At 51.1% G+C, this 21,074-nt stretch overlaps 7 protein-coding genes across 7 annotated transcripts; 4 read left to right on the plus strand and 3 right to left on the minus strand.

Moving 5' to 3' along the window:
• Positions 1-1,328: 1,328 nt before the first annotated feature.
• On the minus strand, positions 1,329-3,437 carry GT037_005404 (uncharacterized protein; the record flags this gene model as incomplete). The annotated part of the gene is made up of 1 exon (XM_038930451.1): positions 1,329-3,437. One exon carries the CDS (start codon positions 3,435-3,437, stop codon positions 1,329-1,331), a length of 2,109 nt encoding a protein of 702 aa, XP_038787401.1.
• Positions 3,438-3,637: 200 nt separating this feature from the next.
• Positions 3,638-4,847, plus strand: GT037_005405 (xap5 domain containing protein; the record flags this gene model as incomplete). The annotated part of the gene is made up of 3 exons (XM_038930452.1): positions 3,638-3,852; positions 3,905-4,430; positions 4,482-4,847. 3 exons carry the CDS (start codon positions 3,638-3,640, stop codon positions 4,845-4,847), a joined length of 1,107 nt encoding a protein of 368 aa, XP_038787402.1.
• Positions 4,848-6,004: 1,157 nt separating this feature from the next.
• Positions 6,005-9,851, plus strand: GT037_005406 (glycerophosphodiester phosphodiesterase gde1; the record flags this gene model as incomplete). The annotated part of the gene is made up of 3 exons (XM_038930453.1): positions 6,005-6,140; positions 6,309-9,556; positions 9,624-9,851. 3 exons carry the CDS (start codon positions 6,005-6,007, stop codon positions 9,849-9,851), a joined length of 3,612 nt encoding a protein of 1,203 aa, XP_038787403.1.
• Positions 9,852-11,227: 1,376 nt separating this feature from the next.
• On the minus strand, positions 11,228-12,429 carry GT037_005407 (uncharacterized protein; the record flags this gene model as incomplete). The annotated part of the gene is made up of 2 exons (XM_038930454.1): positions 11,228-12,196; positions 12,250-12,429. 2 exons carry the CDS (start codon positions 12,427-12,429, stop codon positions 11,228-11,230), a joined length of 1,149 nt encoding a protein of 382 aa, XP_038787404.1.
• Positions 12,430-12,989: 560 nt separating this feature from the next.
• On the plus strand, positions 12,990-14,721 carry GT037_005408 (amino acid transporter; the record flags this gene model as incomplete). Its single annotated transcript, XM_038930455.1, has 4 exons — positions 12,990-13,204; positions 13,251-13,364; positions 13,426-13,506; positions 13,557-14,721. The coding sequence occupies 4 exons, from the start codon at positions 12,990-12,992 to the stop codon at positions 14,719-14,721; spliced, it is 1,575 nt and encodes a 524-aa protein (XP_038787405.1).
• Positions 14,722-17,547: 2,826 nt separating this feature from the next.
• GT037_005409 (concanavalin a-like lectin glucanase) lies at positions 17,548-18,702 on the plus strand (the record flags this gene model as incomplete). Its single annotated transcript, XM_038930456.1, has 1 exon — positions 17,548-18,702. The coding sequence occupies one exon, from the start codon at positions 17,548-17,550 to the stop codon at positions 18,700-18,702; it is 1,155 nt and encodes a 384-aa protein (XP_038787406.1).
• A 78-nt stretch (positions 18,703-18,780) lies between these two features.
• On the minus strand, positions 18,781-20,690 carry GT037_005410 (uncharacterized protein; the record flags this gene model as incomplete). Its single annotated transcript, XM_038930457.1, has 2 exons — positions 18,781-18,992; positions 19,049-20,690. The coding sequence occupies 2 exons, from the start codon at positions 20,688-20,690 to the stop codon at positions 18,781-18,783; spliced, it is 1,854 nt and encodes a 617-aa protein (XP_038787407.1).
• Between the last annotated feature and the right edge of the window lie 384 nt (positions 20,691-21,074).

Genomic DNA, 21,074 nt, shown 5'->3' on the forward strand with positions numbered 1-21,074 from the left:
TGGGAAACTTTCGTGGGATACGAAGGGACAGTGGAGACGGCATGGTACCGAGAAGATTCGTAAGGCGCCTAGTGTAAGCCACTGTAAGGTGATACGGCAAACTCTCACATCCCCATCGTGATTGCACGTCTTGGTAGCCCTACAGCCTTGGGAAGCTTGTGAGGCGCCAAACTCCATAATCATGTCGATCTCGAAGAGGCATGATAGAGCCTGAAGCCGACCTGTTCTTGTCGTGACCGAGCTAATAAGGCACCGGGGTCTAAATATATGAGACGCGATGCTGGTTCTGACCAGCTCCCGTCGCGGATACACTGAAGTGGGATGATCGCCGGCGGGGCCTATCTCGATAACAGGCTAGCGGGGATACTTGGCGTCACAAAAACATCGTGGTTTTCACGTTGATGGCTTGATGTGGCGTTCGATGGCGTCTCGCGTAGGAATCAGAGGCCGTTTCGCTTTCGGCTTTGTCGGCAATCATCCAAGAATGTGGTTGAATGGCTCTGCAGAAGGACAATCACCTGTATCGGTAAAGTTGGTGGATGTCGCATGTTAGTCGCGATTCGAGTCCCACATTGTTGTTACCGTTTTCTGGTACTGAAACCATTGTTCGCAATGTCTATTCTGTCAGCCGTTGTTGCGACACCCGTGGTATGGGGACTACCGGTATGCGACAGCGCGCCAGCAACGGTCACATCGTCATGCGCGCCGCTCGCAGCACGATACTCCGAGTCACATTTTCCCAGCTCTAAGGACGAACGCCTGACGCCAAGCTCAGGGGTGCAGGATTGGTAACGCCCCGGCTGTCGTCCGCTGGTTGCGATTCGGTGTTGTAAGGCCCCTGAGAGCTTTCATTTCCACCGCCAAGTCCAAGCTAGCGCTGGCTTCCGCTCTCGATAATCGATAATGCCGCCGGCGGCAATGAACCTCCGGCAAGCAAATAGCATATGAAATGCGATGTTCAGTGGTTTAAAACCTCGTCAAGGTAAGGATACCAGTAGATAGAGCGAAAAGCAGTGTGTTGTCTTGCATTGATCAAGCGCCACGAAGATGCAACAAAGCGGATAGCCGATACGCTTTGGCCCCAGAACGTCGAGACCAAATAGCTGCGTCCTCTGGTTTGCTCAGACGTTGAGTTGTGGTTCAGCTAAGGTAGGCGAGCCACTAGAAAAACTTCAGCTGGTCCTTGTATACGACGTTCACGAAGAGGTGGAAATTGAAGGTAAGGCCAAGTAAAAGTGGGTATCATCAAGTTCAGGTACATAGCTAGGTGATAGGTGCAACGTCATGATCACTATGTCTTCGCGGCAGGAGAAGTAAGCACTGCCCTATCATTTCTTCACAATGCGCAACAAAGGAGCAATTCTCGCGCGTTTGCTCAGTCCTACGCGGTATGGCACCTTGCCTGTAGTGGCTGGCGATGCTGTTGTAGGTTTTGTTTTGAGTTCTGGGGTTGCTGATGCTGCAGCCGGGGAGGATTCCGATGGTAGGAAGGGATCATTGGCAGTCATTGTATCTGGGGTATCTGCCGAATTTGACTGCTTCCTCTCCTTCGATGCAGCTCCTGAGCTTTGCCGTGCTATTTCCGGAAGTGCCTCAGGCTCGGTGGTTTGCACAGCTTCTTCATGTCGTTCCATCTCCGTAGTCTGCTCCATTGGTTCTAAATTGGGCTCCTGGGGCACAACAGTAGGTGCAGTTTTCTTGGGTCGACCACGCGTCTTCTTCGCGGGTATGGCTTCAGGCACAGTATCATTTGCTGCGGTCTGCTCGCCCTCGGGCTGATCCGACATGGTTTTCCTACGCTTCGCCTTCTTCTTCGATGTTGTGGCTGAACTTGCGGTTTGCTTGGACGTGGCAACTGGAGACTTCTTAGGTATCACCACTTGTACTTTTGTCGGGGAACGCAGTTCGGTCACCGTGGGTCTTGCGATGTCATCCGCGATTTCCGTATGCATAGTAGTACCGTTCGCCACCGCAACGTGGACCGTGTCTTGCATGGCATCCTGGGTGTCATCTCTGCGATACTCGTTCAGATCGCGCATTATGTCTTGAATAGCCTCGGAGTCCATCGCCGGTTCCTCCTCACTCTTGTTCGTGACCGGCTTGTGTTTAGGTGGACTTGGTGGTGCAAGCTCATCATGACCAACATTGTTAGTGACTAGCCAATCTATGGTCTGTATGACGTCACCGTTATTTCGCTTCAAAGCCCCAGAGGTCGTCGTAGGTGTGAAGCCCATGTCGCAAATCTGTCGTACCTTTTCAGGTGTTTTGATATTACTGGCATCGACAGCAGCTGTTGTCTGCCGCCGTCTACTAACCTTCTTGACTTTCTCGGGTCGGACAGAGTAGTCAATAGGTTCCTCCTCTTCGACCTTGAGTGATCTTGAGCGACTGGGGCGTGGTTTGTAATGCTCCTTGGGGAACCCGATAGCGGAAAGGTCGTCATCAAGTTGATCTTTAGGAACTAGTTGTGACTTTGAACGGCAAGGCGTCTCCTTTGCTTCTCCAGAACTGCTCTTCTGGGTCCTTGGTGATGCGGCAGAGGGTAAATCAAGAGCCGAAGTTACGTTGAAGTCGGTATGCAGAACTTCGTTCTTCAAAGGACTGTTTTTCAGACGGACGGAAGACCCACGCCTGCTACGTTGGGATGCAGAGTATTCATAGCCTCCCTGCGTCGTTCGAATCGGGGTTGCTAATGAAAGATCGAGCGGAGGTAGGTCACAATTCGATAACTCAGTCTGATCAGCAGCCTCTGCAGGTGTGAACTTCATGAGGTCTGACCAAGGTATCGATGGTTCAGGCGGAGGGACCCAATGACGACCTTCAGTATCGATCTCTTGGCCCATCATCATCGGAGCATTCAGGACTTCCAAAACATGTTGCTGGGTCATCGTAGCGTTGGGAACAGTGCTCGAAGGCTCACTAAACATGGCTGGTTCGTGGTTCATCCAGTATTCGCGCATAGTGGCGTCCGGCATCCAATTAGCAAGGCTCGTGCCTTCCTTGTCGTCCAGTGGAGCGATGATTGCTGGAGAGCTACCAAAGATAGATTTAGGTGCCTTGCCATAGGTGATTGGTCCTCTCATTTTGAACGATGCATCAATCGACGGCTTGAGCGGGTTAGGATCAGCTTCTGTCTTTCTCTTCTTAGTTGGATGCTCAGGCAAGGATACTGAGGACTGAGGCTCATCCTGGCTGGGCTGCGATTGAAGATGCTCGCGATGCGCCTTTTCAATAGCCCTCTTCAGCGGTTCTGGGTTACACATCAGCGTTTTCAACTCGGAATACGGGTTCATGGTGTCGGCCCTACCAGTGGATCCTGTGCCGTGGGTCTCATTACTGGGGAGCTGCGTGGACGCGTCTGGTTGTTTGGCTAGCACAAGGTCGCCTTCGAGGTCGTCATCCAGCTCTTCATCTGAGTCCTGTACAATGCGCGGCATCGCTGTGCATGTCGTGTGTAGTCCGGTAAAGGCTTAGAGCGCTGGGGCGAGATTGTTATCGGAGTGGGGGCGAGTGTTCTTTCCGGTTGATCGCGTCGCGTTCACGCAATCACGGGACGAGCCACGGCCGGGGCTTGGCGCGAATTGATCGTCGACGTTCTGGCAACCGCATATCCTCCAACCCACATCATTCTGCAATCATGGACAGATTTGCTTCGAGTTCCGGCGATCGCCCAGATACATCTGGCAACGCGCGCTTCACATCCCAGGCTGCGACAGCCGAGGATTTGCTTAAGGCGCAAACTGTCGGACTCGTCAACCTGAATGATTACCGCAAGCGACGCGCTGAGGCGCTCGATAGGAGAGAGCGAGGTGACGCTGCAATCAACTCAGGCGAAAACACCCCCGCCGAAGGGTACGAATTTGCGAACACGCTCATTGGTTGTTCGCTAATTTGCAAAGTATAGGGCATCGACGCCAAAGCCCGTTTTCAAGAAGAAGCGCAAAGTAGCCGGTAAAGGCAAGCTCTCATTCGGCATAGACGAGGACGAAGACACCGAATCCAACACTTCGAAGACCTCTACCCCTCGCGAAAGCACCCCCGCCGAAACATCTGTCCCAGAAGCTGAAGTGAAGGTGTTTAAGAAGAAGCTCGGCGCAAACTCGAGCATCGGTCTCAAGCCCCGTGTCATGACCAAGACAGCTCTCCAACGCGAAGCCCAGCAAGCAGAACAGGCACGGCAAGACTTTATACTCATGCGCGACTCTGTAAAGGCGACCGAAGTAGTGATACCTTTTGTCTTCTATGATGGGACCAATATTCCAGGCGGAAGATGCAGGATAAAGAAGGGCGAGCAGATATGGTTGTTTCTAGACAAAGCCCGAAAGGTGGGTGCAGAGCTAGGCGTGGGAGGAGACAAGAGTCGAAGAGATTGGGCTAGGGTCAGCGTAGATGACTTGATGCTTGTCAGAGGTGAAGTCATATTACCGCATGTAAGCATCATATTGAGAAGTGCCTCTTTATATATGCTAACATGAAGCCAGCACTACGAAATCTACCACTTCTTGTTTAACAGGGTCACTGGGTTCGATGGCCCGATCTTCGACTACTCAGCACAACCCACCAAAGCCACTCCCAGCACGTCCGATGCCGACGCCGAAGTAGATCCTGCTACATACGACCCACTTGCTCAGCTCTCTAAGAAGAAGAGCAAAGAGTCTAGTATACCAGATGAGGAACTCGAGGGCTTCGGTGAAGACCCAGCAATAACCAAAGTCGTTGATAGGCGTTGGTACGAGCGCAACAAGCATATCTTCCCCGCAAGCACGTGGACAGAGTATGCACCAGACAAGGACCTGTCAAAGGTGCAGCGAAAGGACAACGAAGGCAATGCCTTCTTTTTCTCGTAAAAGTACCTGATACTTCGGAGTCTGCCTCCGATCAGGCTGAAGCCTACTGCTTCGGTCCTTATCTTGCACGTTCCAGCGCCCACGGACTTGATGGCTGGACTAGCGGGAAGGGTCCAATCGCCCAGGCGGGATATGGAGAAGCCAGGTTCCCCAGAGCGGAGAGAGCTGCAGCAGGACGCATGAACGGTGCCGTGTAGGTCCCATGAGTATTAATCGCGCGGGAAACACATAGCCAGTATCAATGCAACCCCACCATCCACGTTAATCAGTCTTTGATGCGGTGTGACCGGCTAAGCTACCGTGCCCCCGTAGGCACCACAAATGACATGCATCCCGCTTTGGAAGGCAGTCGCGTGCCTTGTTGCCCGTATCGGTGTGCCCAAGCTCAAATCTCACGATGGTCACCAGCGCAGTGTCGAGTTGTGTTGCGCCTGGGGCTCGCACAAGTTGCTTTATGACACCGAATTGCAGCGCCAAGAACAGGCTTTTCTGAACGCATGTCCTTCGCGAGTCAAGCTGACAAACATACACCGCCGTGATCCGCCGACGCAGGAGGCGCTCAAGCGGGCTGCAGTCGAATGCGATAATTGGGGCAAGGATCCACCATTGTACCGAAGCATCACAAGTTTTGCAGCAGCTTGCGGTATAAAGCAGACGAGCCTCTGCTTACGTTTGCCGGAGTGATAGTACAAAGCGCGCTCTGCCGCCATACGTCATTTCGCCAACACCAACCACGTCTCTTTCATCTCAACGTCTCTCCCTCACGCCTCCAGCACCACGCGATAACACTGATCAGCGATCCGCCGCTCCAGTGTACTTCCCCCAGCCTTCAGCTGCGGCTTTCCCTACTTTTGACAGTCCATTTAACCATGTTGCAGGCGCGGTTTTGTCGAGCTCTGTCTCATCCAATGAGAATGGACGCCTCGAGCACACCCTAAAGATTCAACATTAACGCGTTGATTGCGCAGGTCGCATGGAATTCACGCTCTGGCTCTTGCCCTGCCGATCATTCAATACCTACCGCTACATATCCTTGCTTTTTTTCCGCCCCCGCCTGCGCAAAGCTAGTCCTCCGTACGCTTTAGAGCTACGCCCCAAGCTCAATATTGAGCTCGATCCGGCTATAGATTACCACTTACTATCATTCTGCCTCCAAGATGAAGTTTGGACATAATCTACCCCGTAACCAGGTCCCGGAATGGGCAGCGAACTACATCAACTATAAGGGCCTCAAGAAGCTTATCAAGAATGCCGCTGAAGCTTCCAAGGATGGCTCCGCTCCGGATCTTGCTGGTATGTTTACTACATCTCCTACCAGAGTCCGTATCGAATGTTGTGCCCTCATGGCGTCGCCGCGTCCACGAAGCTCTGTGGTATGCTAGCACAGTCATGAACGAGGGCATGCCAATAATGTCCATGATATCCAACTTCGACGAACACGTGGCTGACATACAAATCCAGAGTTCTTCTTCTCGCTCGATCGTAACCTCGAAGATGTAGATAACTTCTACAACCGCAAATATGCCGAGAATGCGCGACGGTTACGACTTCTGCATGGCCGCTATGGACGAGTCGCACAATTACCCGAGGGTATCGATAAGGACGAAGCGCAAGATCTTATGGGCGCGCTGCTTGAATTGCGTGGATCAATGCGGAAGCTTCAATGGTATGGAGAAGTGAATCGCCGGGGGTTCATCAAAATCACAAAGAAGCTTGACAAGAAAATCGAGACCGTCTGTCTCCAGGAACGCTACCTAGCGTCAAAAGTCAATCCAAAGCCCTTCGCGCACAACTTGCCTTTGAATCAGGATATGAAGGCGGTCAATGAGTGGTTATCGGGACTGGGCGACATCAAGACATTCGATGATACAGGCTCTACACACTCTGCTGCTTCCCTGGGCAGAGTTCCAGGCCGCTCGCTACACCTTCCTTCAGGCCTGCTGGACGCTGTGGACACGGCTATCCGCGCTGACAAGGTCAACGATCTCAATGAGCAACTGACCGAAGTCGCCAAAAGCAACGGCGTATCTAGTTCCTCGGTTCAGCAAGTGCTCTTGAACTTCTTGCAGCGCGCTATCTCGTGTCGGGCAAAGTCCTGTATTGAGAGGCTGCTGCAAGACATCATCTCACTAGAGGAAGAAGACGATATCAACAAGCGCAACTGTATTCATCGACTTGTCATCAATATCGGTCGTTCCAAGACTGGCGATACTTTTGGAGCTGACGGAGCTCTTCTCCAGAGTTCGAGTGAAACACGAAACTTCATAGTGCCTGCCACAGATCCCAATCGCCAGCCTCGTCCCTGTACTACCACCGAAGAAGAGTCAGCGCAGCTACTCAGCGAGAATGACGAATCGGTGCAACTACTCATCTATCTGCTCGACCAACTTCGTGCTGAGCAGCGCATCGCGCTTCAGTCTCGTGACTCGTACGGCAGGTTCCCGCTCCATTATGCTGCGCAATATGGATTCGTAGTCATTTGCCAGGTCGTCATGAAGCACATGCAAGACTGGGGCCAGTTCGATGTCGCTCAAGGTATCGACTCCGACTACTGGCAGGATGCAGAGGGCAACGCTCCTCTACATCTTAGCGTCATGGGCGGGCATCCCCTTACCACCAAAGCTCTACTTGAAGCAGAAAACTGGCGTGGTGCCACAGAAGAGCGACTAGCATCTCGGAAAGCCATTGCGCGATCAGGTGCAGCTTTGACTTTAGCAACTCGGTCGAATTTCGTAGACATCGTCAAGCTCTTAGTCGAAGCTGGTGTGGACGTCAACTATCAGGATGAAGGTGGCGAGACCGCGTTACACATGGCAGCGCGCTATGGGTATGACAAGTGCGCCCAAGTCCTACTGAAAGGATCCAGCATGAACAAGGCGGAAGTAGACGTGGCCGAGAAGACGTTTGCTTGGACACCATTATTCATCGCTTGCGTTGACGACCATCTTTCCATGGTCGAGATTTTGGTCGCTGCCGGAGCTGACCTGCAAAAGTGTGACAACTCTGGTTGGACAGCAAAGGAGCATGCCGCGCTCCGTGGCCACATGGAGATAGCAGCAAGGCTAGCAGAACTTACGCCCACCACAGAATCGCATCTCGTTGCACCTACAGATACACGTATCGCCCGAGCTGGGTCGCCTACTCAATCTTCACTCGATGAGCGGAGATCCAAAAACATGAACCGAGACAACAACACCGCTATGCAAAAAGCCCCCGAACCTGTCAAGACTTTTGGCCATCGTTATTTGACTAAAGAGACGATGATTCTCGTCAGCCTCGGGTCTATGGACATTAGGAAGGACACGCCTGCGGTAAAGTTGGATGATATTCCTCTTGCTGATGCGCATGCGACGCAACTTGACACAGCTTTGTCAGTGGTTGTGAATGCATCTGGTGCTACTGGAGAACCTACGGTGATCGACTTGCCCATCCAGGAGAATATCGCGACTGAGCCTATAACTTTTATGACTAGCGATGTTACCAAAGTCAAGCTGTTGTTCGACATCATCCCGACATACGCCGGCAATCAAGAGCGTGTTGTGGGACGGGCAGTGGCATTGCTATCGACTATCAAGACCAGTATTGGATCCAAGCGTATATCACTCCAGGGGGACATGAAGGTACCGATTGTGGCGGCCTCCACGTTGGACGTGATCGGCACGGTTAATTTCAACTTCTTGATCATTACGCCCTTCCACCACCCAGCTATGTCGGTCACAGAGCAGCACACCTACTGGAAGAAGATGGCAGCTACAACCATGGTCATTGGTCACCGCGGTCTGGGAAAGAACACAGCCTCACGTACATCACTGCAGCTCGGAGAGAACACAATACAGTCGTTCATCTCTGCTGCAAATTTGGGTGCGGAATACGTAGAGTTTGACGTTCAGTTGACAAAGGACCACGTGCCGGTCATCTACCACGATTTCCTCGTCAGCGAGACTGGTATTGACGCACCTGTACACACACTCACACTGGATCAATTCCTTCACATCGGCGAGGGTCAAAAGCCACGATCTTCTCGCGCAGGCTCACCAGAAACGGTCCCAGTTCCCAACGGTACGAATGGCACGGATGACCGCCCTAACACACGGAGACTTCGATCGTACTCGGTCGACAACTCGAAGCAGCGCAACATTCATACAGATCGCCAAAACGAGCTTACTGAGCGTATGAAGTATACCCGCGATTTCAAGAAGAAGGGCTTCAAGGGCAACAGTCGTGGCAATTCTATCCAGTCTTCCTTTACGACTCTAGAGCGCATGTTCGATGAGCTACCTGAATCGGTTGGTTTTAACGTCGAGATGAAGTATCCCATGCTTCACGAGTCTGAAGAAGAGGAGATGGATCAGTATGCTGTCGAGCTCAATTCCTTTGTCGACACCGTGTTGGAGAAAGTGTACGACAAAATGGGCAAGCGAAACATCATCTTCTCGTCTTTCAATCCGGACATCTGCCTGATGCTTTCGTTCAAGCAACCTTCAATTCCAGTGCTTTTCCTCACCGATGCTGGTACCTCGCCCGTCGGAGACGTGCGAGCAGCCAGTTTGCAAGAAGCCATTCGATTCGCTAGTCGATGGAACCTGCTTGGCGTAGTCAGCGCCGCGACGCCTCTGGTCATGTGTCCAAGACTGGTCAAGGTGGTAAAGGAAAGCGGTTTAGTATGTGTCTCATATGGCATGCTAAACAACGATCCAAAGAATGTTCTGGTAAGTCATGACCTCCACACGACGCTAATGTAAACCTCTTTGCAACAATGACTGACGGCGCAAATAGCTCCAACGAAACGAAGGCATCGACGCTGTCATTGTGGACAGCGTTCTGAAAGTCCGTCAAGGACTCCAGGCTCCGAATCAGGATTCTACCACTAGTGGCACTGTCAATGGCGCATCGGTTGTCGTTCCGTCTGAATCCGTGCCGACAATTAAGGAGGCGAGTGAAGCGTTGCAGAATGGGCATGACAGCAAGGAAGTGCCAGCAGCAGCAGCGCAAGGAGTAGTTTGAGCGACTTGGGGGTGGCATGTGTTGTCTTCAACAATGGGTGGCTAGCGTTGATTGTTCTTTTTTTCTTAGACGAAGAGCTTTGTGTTGATCCGTGGGTAGTCCCTCAACGGGCTTGGATTTGCGTTCGATCTATCTATTGGGGTTGGAAGTTCGATCTGTGCTGTGTGCTGGTGTTGATATGATGTGATCTGTAGCTAGCTCCACGCCGATGTGAGTGTAAAGACGTTTCCTTTTATGTGAGTTGAAGTTGAAGAATTTCTACACCAAAGACGATGGCAAGGAACCTGTGCCCGTCTTACTGTGACTGGACACTGCGCACCATGGACGACCTTCCGCTGTACCCATGGACCAATACTCACCTTCTCGGCTTCCCAAATCTCAATACAATGGCGGGTACGACCGTGCGTGTGCTGAAAATAAAGACCGCTGAACTCGATACATCCGTTCTTGAGGGTCTTCTCTCTTACCTCTGGATTCTGTAGCATCAGAAAGCTCAGAATAACCGGGATGCACCCCTGCGTCGAGAACAGACATCTAATCAGGATATATTCTACAAGCCGGCATAACTGATTACATACGACCATAGGACATTGAAAATTAGTTCACCCTCGCGATCCGTCAAAACTCGCGGTGCCGTGTTGAGGTCGATTAACTGAGTTTCGTCCTCGGTTACCCGTTTCAGGAATCGCGTACCCTAACACCGCCACACCAAAATAACACTCGCGTCCGCAATTTCCTTCGGCCAAGAAAGTTTTCGTGAAAAAGCTTAACACATAGGCCTATAGAGTAATCTAGTAAGTTTCCTTGTAATAAGTGCTTGTGTGTGGCTCTACAGCCTCAATCTTGTGTAGCCTGTTTTGGTGATGCGCGTGCCTTGACTGACGGCGTGCATGGTGTGCACGTATACGGTAACCGTACGACAGCTTACGCTGTCTACACTAAAGGTAATTTAGGTAATTACACTATAAAACAGGAAGGACGGATAGGAGCTCTTCCGTGCCATTCTGATTATAGTTAAGACTTCCGGTTACTGAAGTGGAGTACGCACTACAGATAGGCGCATGAATCCCGACGGAGGCGGGATGTGCTGGTTTGATGAACGCGAAATTTGCATCATAGGTGCAAACCGTAAGTTTTGTCATGGACACAAGAAATTTGGGGAGAAGGAAGACAGCGTTGCATGGTACGAGCCGTAGCATCAGCGACGGCTCGCTATTGCCGGCGTGGACAACCCGAGAATGCTGCTGATGAGCGACGCTCAGGAAGCCATGGGACCATGGAACGGCTCGAAAGTTACATGAATGTTTGCTAGTCCAAGTCAGAAATGCTTCCAAGACTAGATAAAACCAGATTGTTTGGGTCTTTTCCCATCAGTATCAGTACTTGCTCCTGCGCTCCAGCTCCCCGATCCCATCATCTGTGCCAAAACTGCGTTCCGCGATGGATGACTTCCTATTGACCCTGACTGCGCCTTCGCTGGCGCCTCCTCGCAGTCGTGATGCCCTGTTTTGACCACGATCAAGCCGGGACATCGGGTAGCTTTCGCCGTGATCGAACTGCGCAGTACTGTGGTGCACACTCGACATGTGCCCATAAGCGCCAGGATCGGAAGAGTATCCAAAGCCTGCTTTCTGACCGCTGCCTGTATCAAAGCTCTGGATAAATGACTTCAGACATGGTGTCGTCGCGGCTATCAGCGAGAAGCAGAGCTGCGATTGCTGATAAATCAACGCTGTTGTGCGCTCGACACCGGAGTTTTCGACATGTATCGAGCTTTTCCAAGACTTGTAGAATAGCGCAGCAAGCATAACAAGGGGCAGCCGTAGCGCAAAAACCCCCAGTATCTGCAGCTTGAACACAATGTTCATTTGAAGACGGCGACACAGGTATGTGGGTATGAAGGCCAGCATTAAGTCAGTTATTCCGTCAGTGATTACGACGACCAAATAGCGAGTTTCGATGCCATGGCAGATATCAGAGGGTTTCCTTGGCGATAAGCTCTCACTTGCGCAGCTAGCTGAGACTAGCACTGCAGATACAAGTGTCCACGTTACGATGACCACGGTGGCCGCATTACACACTGCCCAAGCGTGCTTCATGTCACGTATGAAGAGGCGTCTTACCAGCAATATCAAGGCAGTCTTTGAGAAGCCGAGAGATATGTGAATAAAGACTTGACCGCGGGAATAGGTCTGTCCATGTGTTAGAGAAGTTTGCTGCGCTGATTGGGGTTGTATTATAGAGACCATCCATGAGTATCGCTCGTCGGTAAGGGACTCAAACGATCGTGCCAGCCCGGCTGACAGAGAAGCAAGAAGTAGCGAGAACTGGATAACGTTGGTGATCTGTTGTGGTCAACACATCGATACGAGCAGTTTCATGCTGGTGGCAACCATACCTGCGCAATCAGCATCGCTGCGTCGTCCAGTCCCAGCATGCGCCATCTGATGAATATCCGCGTGAAAAATGTAAGGCTGGTATAAGTGAAGGCGAGGAATGTGACAATATATAGGATCCCACTGTGGTCATCAGGCGTAATACGCGCCCAGCGATAGCCATCTTGCACTGCTGCGGACATGCTGAAGTTGTTGGCAGATCTGTGGGACGGTAGGCTTTGATTGATAGACCATAGCTTCGACCTTGGAGTTGAGAGCGTTTGCTACAAACCTTGGGCTGTTATCTCGCTGGAATCGCGTCCGTGCTCCCTTGTGCAGAAAGTTGCCTGTCTCTCATCTGGCGAGCTGCATGGGCCAGTGTTGGACAATGTGATGCAGCCGAAGCGCATCGCACAGGATGTGAAGGATCCAACTTGCATCGGCTCGAATGCCGCTTACCCTGCCGGGTGGCGTGCTAGCCTCCCCGAGGGCGTTGGCCGGCCCGTCCCCTGCACCACGAACCTGTATCCACCCATCACGTCCTCTGAGTGGTTTCGTCTTGCAGCTGGCTTCTCAAATCTTTCCCATGCTATTAAGCCAGGTGCATTTGCGCCATTTTCCCATCCTTCTTAGTGTCATGGAAGCGATTTCCGGACTTCTCGGTCGTCGTGTCGCTTGGTCGAAGCTCAACATTCGCAATCATTCCTTTCAACTCGCACACTCATTCCTGTCAACTTACACTCTTCATATTCATTTTCCTATTATGTCAGACCTAAAGGATGAAGCTGCTGCCGTAGCCCAGCCTCTTGACAGTGAGTTACAACAAGATGGCATAGTTTCAGAAAAGAAAGGGACCGCTGGCGACCAAAAGGACATGTATCGTATGGGAAAGCAGCAGGAGCTGCGACGAAACTTTCGTTTTGTGTCGATCTTTGGATACAGCATGGTTTTGATGGCGACGTGGGAAACCATACTGACGTGAGTACGTATGAGCATTTGATCTGCGCTGTCTGACATCCAGCAGAACTCTGATCATCCCATTAACGAATGGTGGCACCGGTGGCGCTATCGTCATGTTCCTCGTCACAGCGGTGGGCATGGGCTTTGTCATCGTCTCGATGGCTGAGATGGCTTCAATGTGCGTGGCAGCCCGTTGCTGGGGTTCCTTCGAGACGAGACAATTGCTAACTAGAACGAAGGGCTCCTACTTCCGGAGGACAGTATCATTGGGTGTCTGAGTTTGCGCCGAAGAAACACCAGAAGTTCTTAAGTTATCTTGTGTTGGTTGCCCTGAGCACATCCACGAGCCTTATTGCTGATCACATAGTAGCGGCTGGTTGTGCGTGCTAGGTTGGCAGACCGGAATTGCATCTATCGCCTTCCTTGCTGGCGGTCAGGTCCAAGGACTTGTCATCCTTAACAACCCAAACTACGTCCCCGAACGATGGCACGGTACCCTCCTGGTTATTGCCGTAGCAACGTTCTCGATCCTGTTCAACACGCTATTAGCTCGTAAGCTACCACTAGTCGAAGGCATTGTCCTGGTCCTGCACATCTTTGGATTTTTTGCCATCTTCATTACAATGTGGGTTCTGGGGCCGCGTAGTCCATCCAAACAGGTTTTCGGTGGATTTCAAGATAACGCGGGATGGGGCAGCATAGGCCTGTCTGTGCTGGTGGGACAGCTCTCGCCTATCTTCTCTCTCTTAGGTGCGGATGCTGCGACCCATATGTCTGAAGAACTAAAGGACGCCTCACACACACTTCCCCGCGCCATGATCTGGACAGCGGTAGTTAACAGCAGCTTGGGTTTCCTCATGCTGGTAACCTTCTGTTTCTGCCTCGGCGACGTAGAAAGCGCCATCCTATCGCCGACAGGGCAACCCCACATTCAGATCATGTACAACGCTACGCAGTCCATCCCAGGGGCTACAGCTCTAGCATCAATTACAACTATCATGGCAGTGTTTGGATGTGTCAACAATGTGGCAACATGCTCGCGCCAGCTCTTTGCCTTTGCTCGCGACCACGGCGTCCCTTTCAGTGCCTTTCTGTCCCAAGTTCGACCAGGCTGGGACATTCCTCTCAACAGCGTTCTTGTGTCTTTTAGTATTGCCGTTGGGCTCTCCCTCATCAACATCGGCAGCACTGTAGCGTTCAACTCCGTTGCGTCGCTAGGCACATGTGCTCTCCTCTCGTCCTACATTGTCAGCATTTCATGCATGTTTATCAAGAGGTGGAACAAAGAACCTCTCCTTCCCTGCAAGTTCTCGCTCGGTCGCGCTGGTATCTGGGTCAATGGTGTGTCCGTCATCTACTTATGTGTAGCGTTGGTATTCGCCTTCTTCCCTACATTTCCGCACCCAACACCTGACCTAATGAACTGGAATATTCTGATATACGGCGTTGTTGTGGTTTTTTCGCTGGTCTACTTCTTTCTCAAGGGGCGCAAGGTGTATGTTGGGCCTGTAGAGTATCTTAACAAAGATCTTTGAGCGGGAGTTGAGATTACAGGACTAAAGGGCAACAACAGAGCTTAACAGAAATGTAGTAGTATTGTTTCAGGTAACATTTCTTCCATGTGTGGCGTATCTGTGAAGTCGCGAATGATGTCTCAATACTCTCTAGTTGACTGACCAAAACTGTGGTAGTCAAAAACCAGGCAACAGATATTCCGCTCTTGCACAATAACATCACCTCAGTGACGATACAAGGGGTCTGCATGATCATGATTTGCCTAATCCCTCCCAGAAATTCAACAATCCTTCGCGCGTATCACGTTGCTTCTTTGTGATCATCAACGTCCCCTGCCCGTAAGCGAGAAATGGCCCTCAGCGAGATGAATCGTCCGAAGATGATCTAGGGTTGGTTCTTGGGGAATGAGTGGGCGACGATGGACGAGAGGGTTGTACTAGCACGATTGGTAGATCAATGTAATAACACGAGGGTTTGAGAATCAAGTAGTAATCCTTAGATTGACGTAAGATCGAAGTTGAACACAGCGAACTGTAAGATCTCACTGCCTAATCCTATATATTGAGGGTGATAGTTGCGAAAGTCGCGCGCAGAACTATCGCAAATTCTTGGCGTGATTACCAGTCACGTGACCTATCCTTCCCTCGAGCGCCTTGACGCCTAGCGGCACAGTTCCTGTTCCGCGGTACCCAATGATGAGGCTCGTGGCTGTCGTTCGTAACAACCCTGTGCACTGACACGCTACATACATGTGTATAATGAGAGAGTTGAGATAATACTAATAATATTAGCATATGGATGGCGGCGAATCTGCGCAAGAAGGTGAAACTAGCACGATGTAGTAGCCTGCTATCTATAGCTTTGCTTTTACATGCATTTGTCACCTTTCTTTAGCCTTGTAACAGTGCCCTGAGATTCACATGCCGCGTGCTGTAAACCATGCATAGCGTCCTCTCTTCTGTGATTGTCAACCACCAACGACCCATACTGTAGCTTCTGCTTTGCAATGTACTTATCGAAGGGATCGGATCCTGGGCAATGTCCTCAGGCCCAGTCATCGAGATCTTTGTTGCGTATTGTTCGAATGAGGCCAGAGGCTTCACACTTGTTGCGAGATGAAAACCGGTTTCTACGATCCCTCAGGCCTGAAGAACGCTCATTTTATCGAGAGGCAGAGAGATTTTTTTGAGTACAGCGACTAGGAGGACGGTAGCAGGTTGGCAATGACAGTCGGGATTTTATTAGTATACGCGAGGTTGAGCGTGCTGGACGGTACCTAGTCATGCGTCGTCCAGATCCTTCGTACCCAAGAATTGTCATCGCGGAACACGCTCAGCGAAAGTTGACCATGTCGGTCAATACGTTCTGTCAGAACATCAATTACACATCTAGACTTGGCTTTGCACCCTTGCTATGTCAGAGAGCCAGAAGATGAGTCTAGATACGCTGCAGGCTGTGGATATGAGCCAACAGTCATCTTGTGGGCAGTTTGATGACTCGGAAGGGGTCCTTCAGCTGCCAATTTGTGGCGCACCACTTCGCATGCCGAAGCAATGCTTGTCTATACAAGCCGGGGAGATGCTCAGGGGGCTGACCGGTAAATATATCGTCAATACTACAACCCCTTTAGCGACACCAGAACCTCACGTCAAAAGCGTCATACACACCTCAATCAAACCTACCCCTCATCATCTCTTTTGCCAAGGTGACCAACATGCCCAAGACCTCCAGACCCCGCGCCAGTATGAAGGATACGAGAGCATGACAAACTCCACGTCTGCTAGACGGGTGCAAACGTGCTCGTATGGTCGTCTCATACGGACGAATCTGGCGTTGGCGCGGCATTTGAGGGTATTGAATCAGGGCTATTTTGGGACTTAGTTGCATTGGTTGGCGCCGGCCCATGTGGGCGGATGTGGCTGGTGACCCGAAGATGCCTGTCATTTCCTGATGACCCGTCTGCGCCGCTTTACAACCTTACAACAACAACAACATCGCCATCATCATCACTGTTATCTCTCTATATACCGAATAACAGCTGGCAATGCTCATCTAGTCTCACGGGGCAAGAAGGACTTTGTTTTGTCGACAGATATTACAGCACTTTCCTAGACAGAGAGGAAACATCGAACCACTCGGAGAGTCAAGCCACCTTGGCGCCTACGCCGAAACTCCCGGTGGCACATCGACGCTACCGAAACCCCCCCCCCAAAGCAGCCTAAACCAGGGGTGGATCGCAAGCTTACACTTGCGCAGACCCTATGAAAACCTTACAACCCCTGTCATGAGATCCAAAAGTCCAGATGTAGTGTGGCTGAGTGCAGAAACAAAGTGCGCCGCTGGTGTGATGTGATGTGTCTGCGTTTCGTATCCGCCATCTTTTCCTGTGGCTACTCCAGCTTACCTGCCTTAGTGCCCTGCCTTACTCCAGTTCCAGCGCGCGCGCGTTTCTGGCTTAGACACACCTTAGCGAATGTAGCTAGGACAAGCTCCGCAAACAAAAAGCACGAGTTGCGGGCGGCGTTCGAGACTGGACTGGTGTTGGTGCCGTGCAAGCGGAGTAGCGGGCGGGCGTCACTGCACGTTTTAGTATATGAGTCTACTGACCCGCGTTTGCGCTGAACTTTTGGTATCACCACTTTACATCATCGAGCTTGTTGCAGCATCATTGAGCGCAGTTTTCTTTCCTTGTCTCTTGTAATTGTTGATGGCTAGGTGACATTCGTTCGCTCTTCTATCTACCTTTTACTAGCTGTCGATCACCCGTCTTCATTCTACGCATCCTTGTTACCTAATTATTCGGATACTGTCACTACGGATACGACTTCCAAAGCAGATCGATTACCATGTCTCGCCTTCCACCTCTAGGAGCCTTGCTCCTGCCTCTCATGGCACTACTCGCCCAATCTGCACTCGCTGCCAATCCGTACACTAGCTCTATGAGCGAAACACCGAAAGACAACAACGCAGACTGTGATTGCTATGTCGTGCAATCCGGCAAAGACTCAAATACACCAGAGTACTTCCAGTATTACCGATTCTACGACTTCCGAAACCTCCCGGGCGCTATGAGCGAATCGCCGCCGCTGCTCAACGATACAGACAACGTGGGTTTGGCATCGACATGGCAGCCGGATCTCTTCGACAGCGATGCGTGGAATTACGATTGGGGAATCCAGAACTGGAGCAAACCGGCAACCGAAGACTTCCCCACACCAATGAACAACTCCTTTGCAAACATCTTCCTAGGCCAAGAGGATTCGACGTCCTACCTTGCCCTCCGTACATCGCGCATGGACGACTACCAGACATCCGGCGAGATCGAGAACCAACAGAAAAACCTTATGCACGTCTCCATGCGCATGTACGGCCGTGTTCAAGGAGCCAAGGGAGCCGTAGCAGGATTCTTCACCTTCTACGACGACGACAACGAATCCGATATCGAGATCCTGACCGACGACCCCAAAGACCAGATCCGCTACACAAACCAGCCCTCAGTAGGCAAGGACGGCAATGAAGTGGCTGCCGCGTCTGTAGGCCCCACCGATCTTCCACGTTGGGACGACTGGCAAACACATCGTATTGACTGGCTGCCCAAGAACAGCTACTGGTACCTCAACCAGAAGCAAGTCGCCGCCAATACATACTCTGTACCCCGCGAGCAGAGTTTCATGGTCCTGAACATGTGGAGCGATGGTGGAGAGTGGAGTGGCGATATGGAAGTGGGCGATAATGCCGAGTTCCATATTCAGTGGATCGAAATGACATTCAATACCAGTGGACCGTACACTGGTAAGCCTCAGCCTCAGGAGGACAAGAGAGATACGACAAGTTTGTTTGGAAGGAAGAGGTCGGAGAAGAAATGCAAAACTGTCTGCAAAATCGATGACGTGAAAGAAGTCGGTACACCGGAGGTTGTTGAAAGCGGTGCCATGGGCATGAGCGTTTCTTGGGGTCTGTTGGCTTTCGTAGGTCTTGTGTCTGTCGTAGTCGGGTTCTAGAGACTGGGCTCGCATGGTAATGATTACATTAATTTTCAAGTCACATCCTACGTTTGATTTCATCTGACGCTACCTCTATTAACTACAGTACCAACTTCCCCAGTAACCGTGATCTAAGTCGTCTTGCATCTCTTGTGGTGTCCTAGGAAATATCTTGCATGTAGAACCTTCAACATAATGTCGCCGGCCATCTTTATGATCCACGTCATATCTGCGACAGTTGTCCAGTGGGGGCGTGTACCGGAATTTCGTGACATCAGTTAATTCTTCTAGGCCACCGTCCGCGAGTCCTGAATCTGATTAGCAACTGATCTTCCTTGTCAAAGCTTGTTCGGTCACAGCTTACCCGCAGTGTGACAATCCGCTCGCAGAGAGATATCGAAGCTGATAGCGGGTGCATGCAACGACACCTCTTGACGGATGTACAACAGGTGGTTGAGGTAGCTAGTTATACGATCAAAAGCACCAAACAACTTCTTGTACCAGTACACATGGATACTTTTCAAATGAAGAAACCGACCATTTCGACGAGCTTCTAACAGACCTCTGATATATGGGTCGAAAGGTTTACCGAATGGACTGCAGGCTAGGTCAAGCCACAAATGTTCAATCGTGTCTGGAAGAGCGTCTGATAATACAAGGGACGTATCGGTTGTATACCAACGTACAGAGTCGTAGCCGAGAATGGTGTAGGGATTGATTCGTAAGGACTTGAGCGAAGTCAACAAGGAGCCGATGCGGAATTCGCCTGGACTGCAACGATGATGACGCTTGATGATTGCCAGTTGATCCCCAAGTGACAATTTCACAAGAGTATCGCTATGTCCAAGAAGGGCTGTACCAACGTCCTCGTAGAACGTAATGTCAAAAGGTGCATGCTTGTAGGGCATTACCACTTCGAACTCAGTGATGGCTTTGCATGCAAGTAGCATGTTTGCTATTATCGATCCACTGACACGCGGAGATAGTAGCGATAGCCTAGTGATGGAAGACGTGCGAAGAGGCCATACCCAGGGCTCTCCTATGAACGCCGTGTCGTTCTTATCTGGCATCATATTCCTATGGACGCCATATTCATGATACACCGCCTCGAACTGATATTGATAGTCATCGATATCCATGTTTCTGTTATTGTAGTCGATGTTAAAGCTCACGCTACCGCAATTTCCAAGCGTGAGATCGACCAGATTGGGAAGACGGAAGAAAGGCAGCACATGGCTGACTGACCATTCGAGGCCACTTTGGTACACGTCAAGATGAAGGACTTTGAGCTTTTCAAATCCACCCGTGTGAGCACTATAGGAGAGGCTGTTCAGCAAGAAGCTTGTGTAATTCCCGTCCAACTGTAATTTGGGTAAGCGAATCCAGAGGCGCTCCAGATTAGGTGCAGAGAGGACACATGGTGTAAGTAGTACATCTTCACCGAGGATAGCTCGCTGAAGAAGATCTTGATCGTCAGCATGTTTTGGATCATTGTCCATGACTGAGATGAGCTTGGCAAGCCATTTGTAGTGCCCTGGGATATCAGTTGGCAGTTCTTCCACTTGTTCATCACCTCTCTTTTCATCGCTCTCTTGTGCGTCACGCGGACGTCGCTTTTGATAGCGACAGTGTCTTTCATTGTAATCCACTCGCTCCTCGTCCCCGCTCTCGTTTCCCGAAAGCATGACGTGGCCCGCCCAAAAGTCGCCGGCTTCAAAGCCGTCCTCCGTTTTCAGTCTTATACTCTTAATGTACCGGCACAGCTCCATATTGTTGAGCAAGGTTTGTGGTAGCTGACGATAGGCCAAACTGTCCACATCACCTACTCTCTCTATGAATTCGTAGACGAGCGGCGCGGCAACATCTCTTAGTCTTCGAGAGACGCGACTCAAGACATGGAGATCTGGCGAGCGATCGGCTACGGGTGGTGAACTGAAGTCTGTGACTGGCGGGGTGTGCAGGTAGCCGAAGATTTGGAGGAGCAGTTCATTTGGTAGTCCCTCCATAGCTTCAGAGTCCGAGCAACACAGACGTTGAGTGTAGAAGGCAAAATGAAGATGGCCGAGGTGAGGGGTTCGCGTTCATAATAAACGCGTCTGCGCTGGTGCCTGGCGTTAGCGTCAGGCTTCCCACGCTAGACCTTTCCTGGTCAAACGCTGCGGATGTCCTGCCGCCCCCGAGCCTCATGCTTACTCTTCTCGCTCACGCTCTCCAGCGCTATCTGCCCATGTTGTCGTCGCAAGACCTCTCAGCTAGCCTGTGTTAGCTGCCAGGTATTAGATGAGTCTCCGCGCCTCCACAAAGTGTTTGCTGCCAGTCGTTCATGATACTATGCATTCATAGGGAAGACCCTTTTTCCGATTCGCTGTCACTATATCAGGAACCTGCAT

The sequence above is a fragment of the Alternaria burnsii genome, assembly GCF_013036055.1.
Source record: "Alternaria burnsii strain CBS107.38 chromosome Unknown 740, whole genome shotgun sequence".
Taxonomy (NCBI): domain Eukaryota; kingdom Fungi; phylum Ascomycota; class Dothideomycetes; order Pleosporales; family Pleosporaceae; genus Alternaria; species Alternaria burnsii.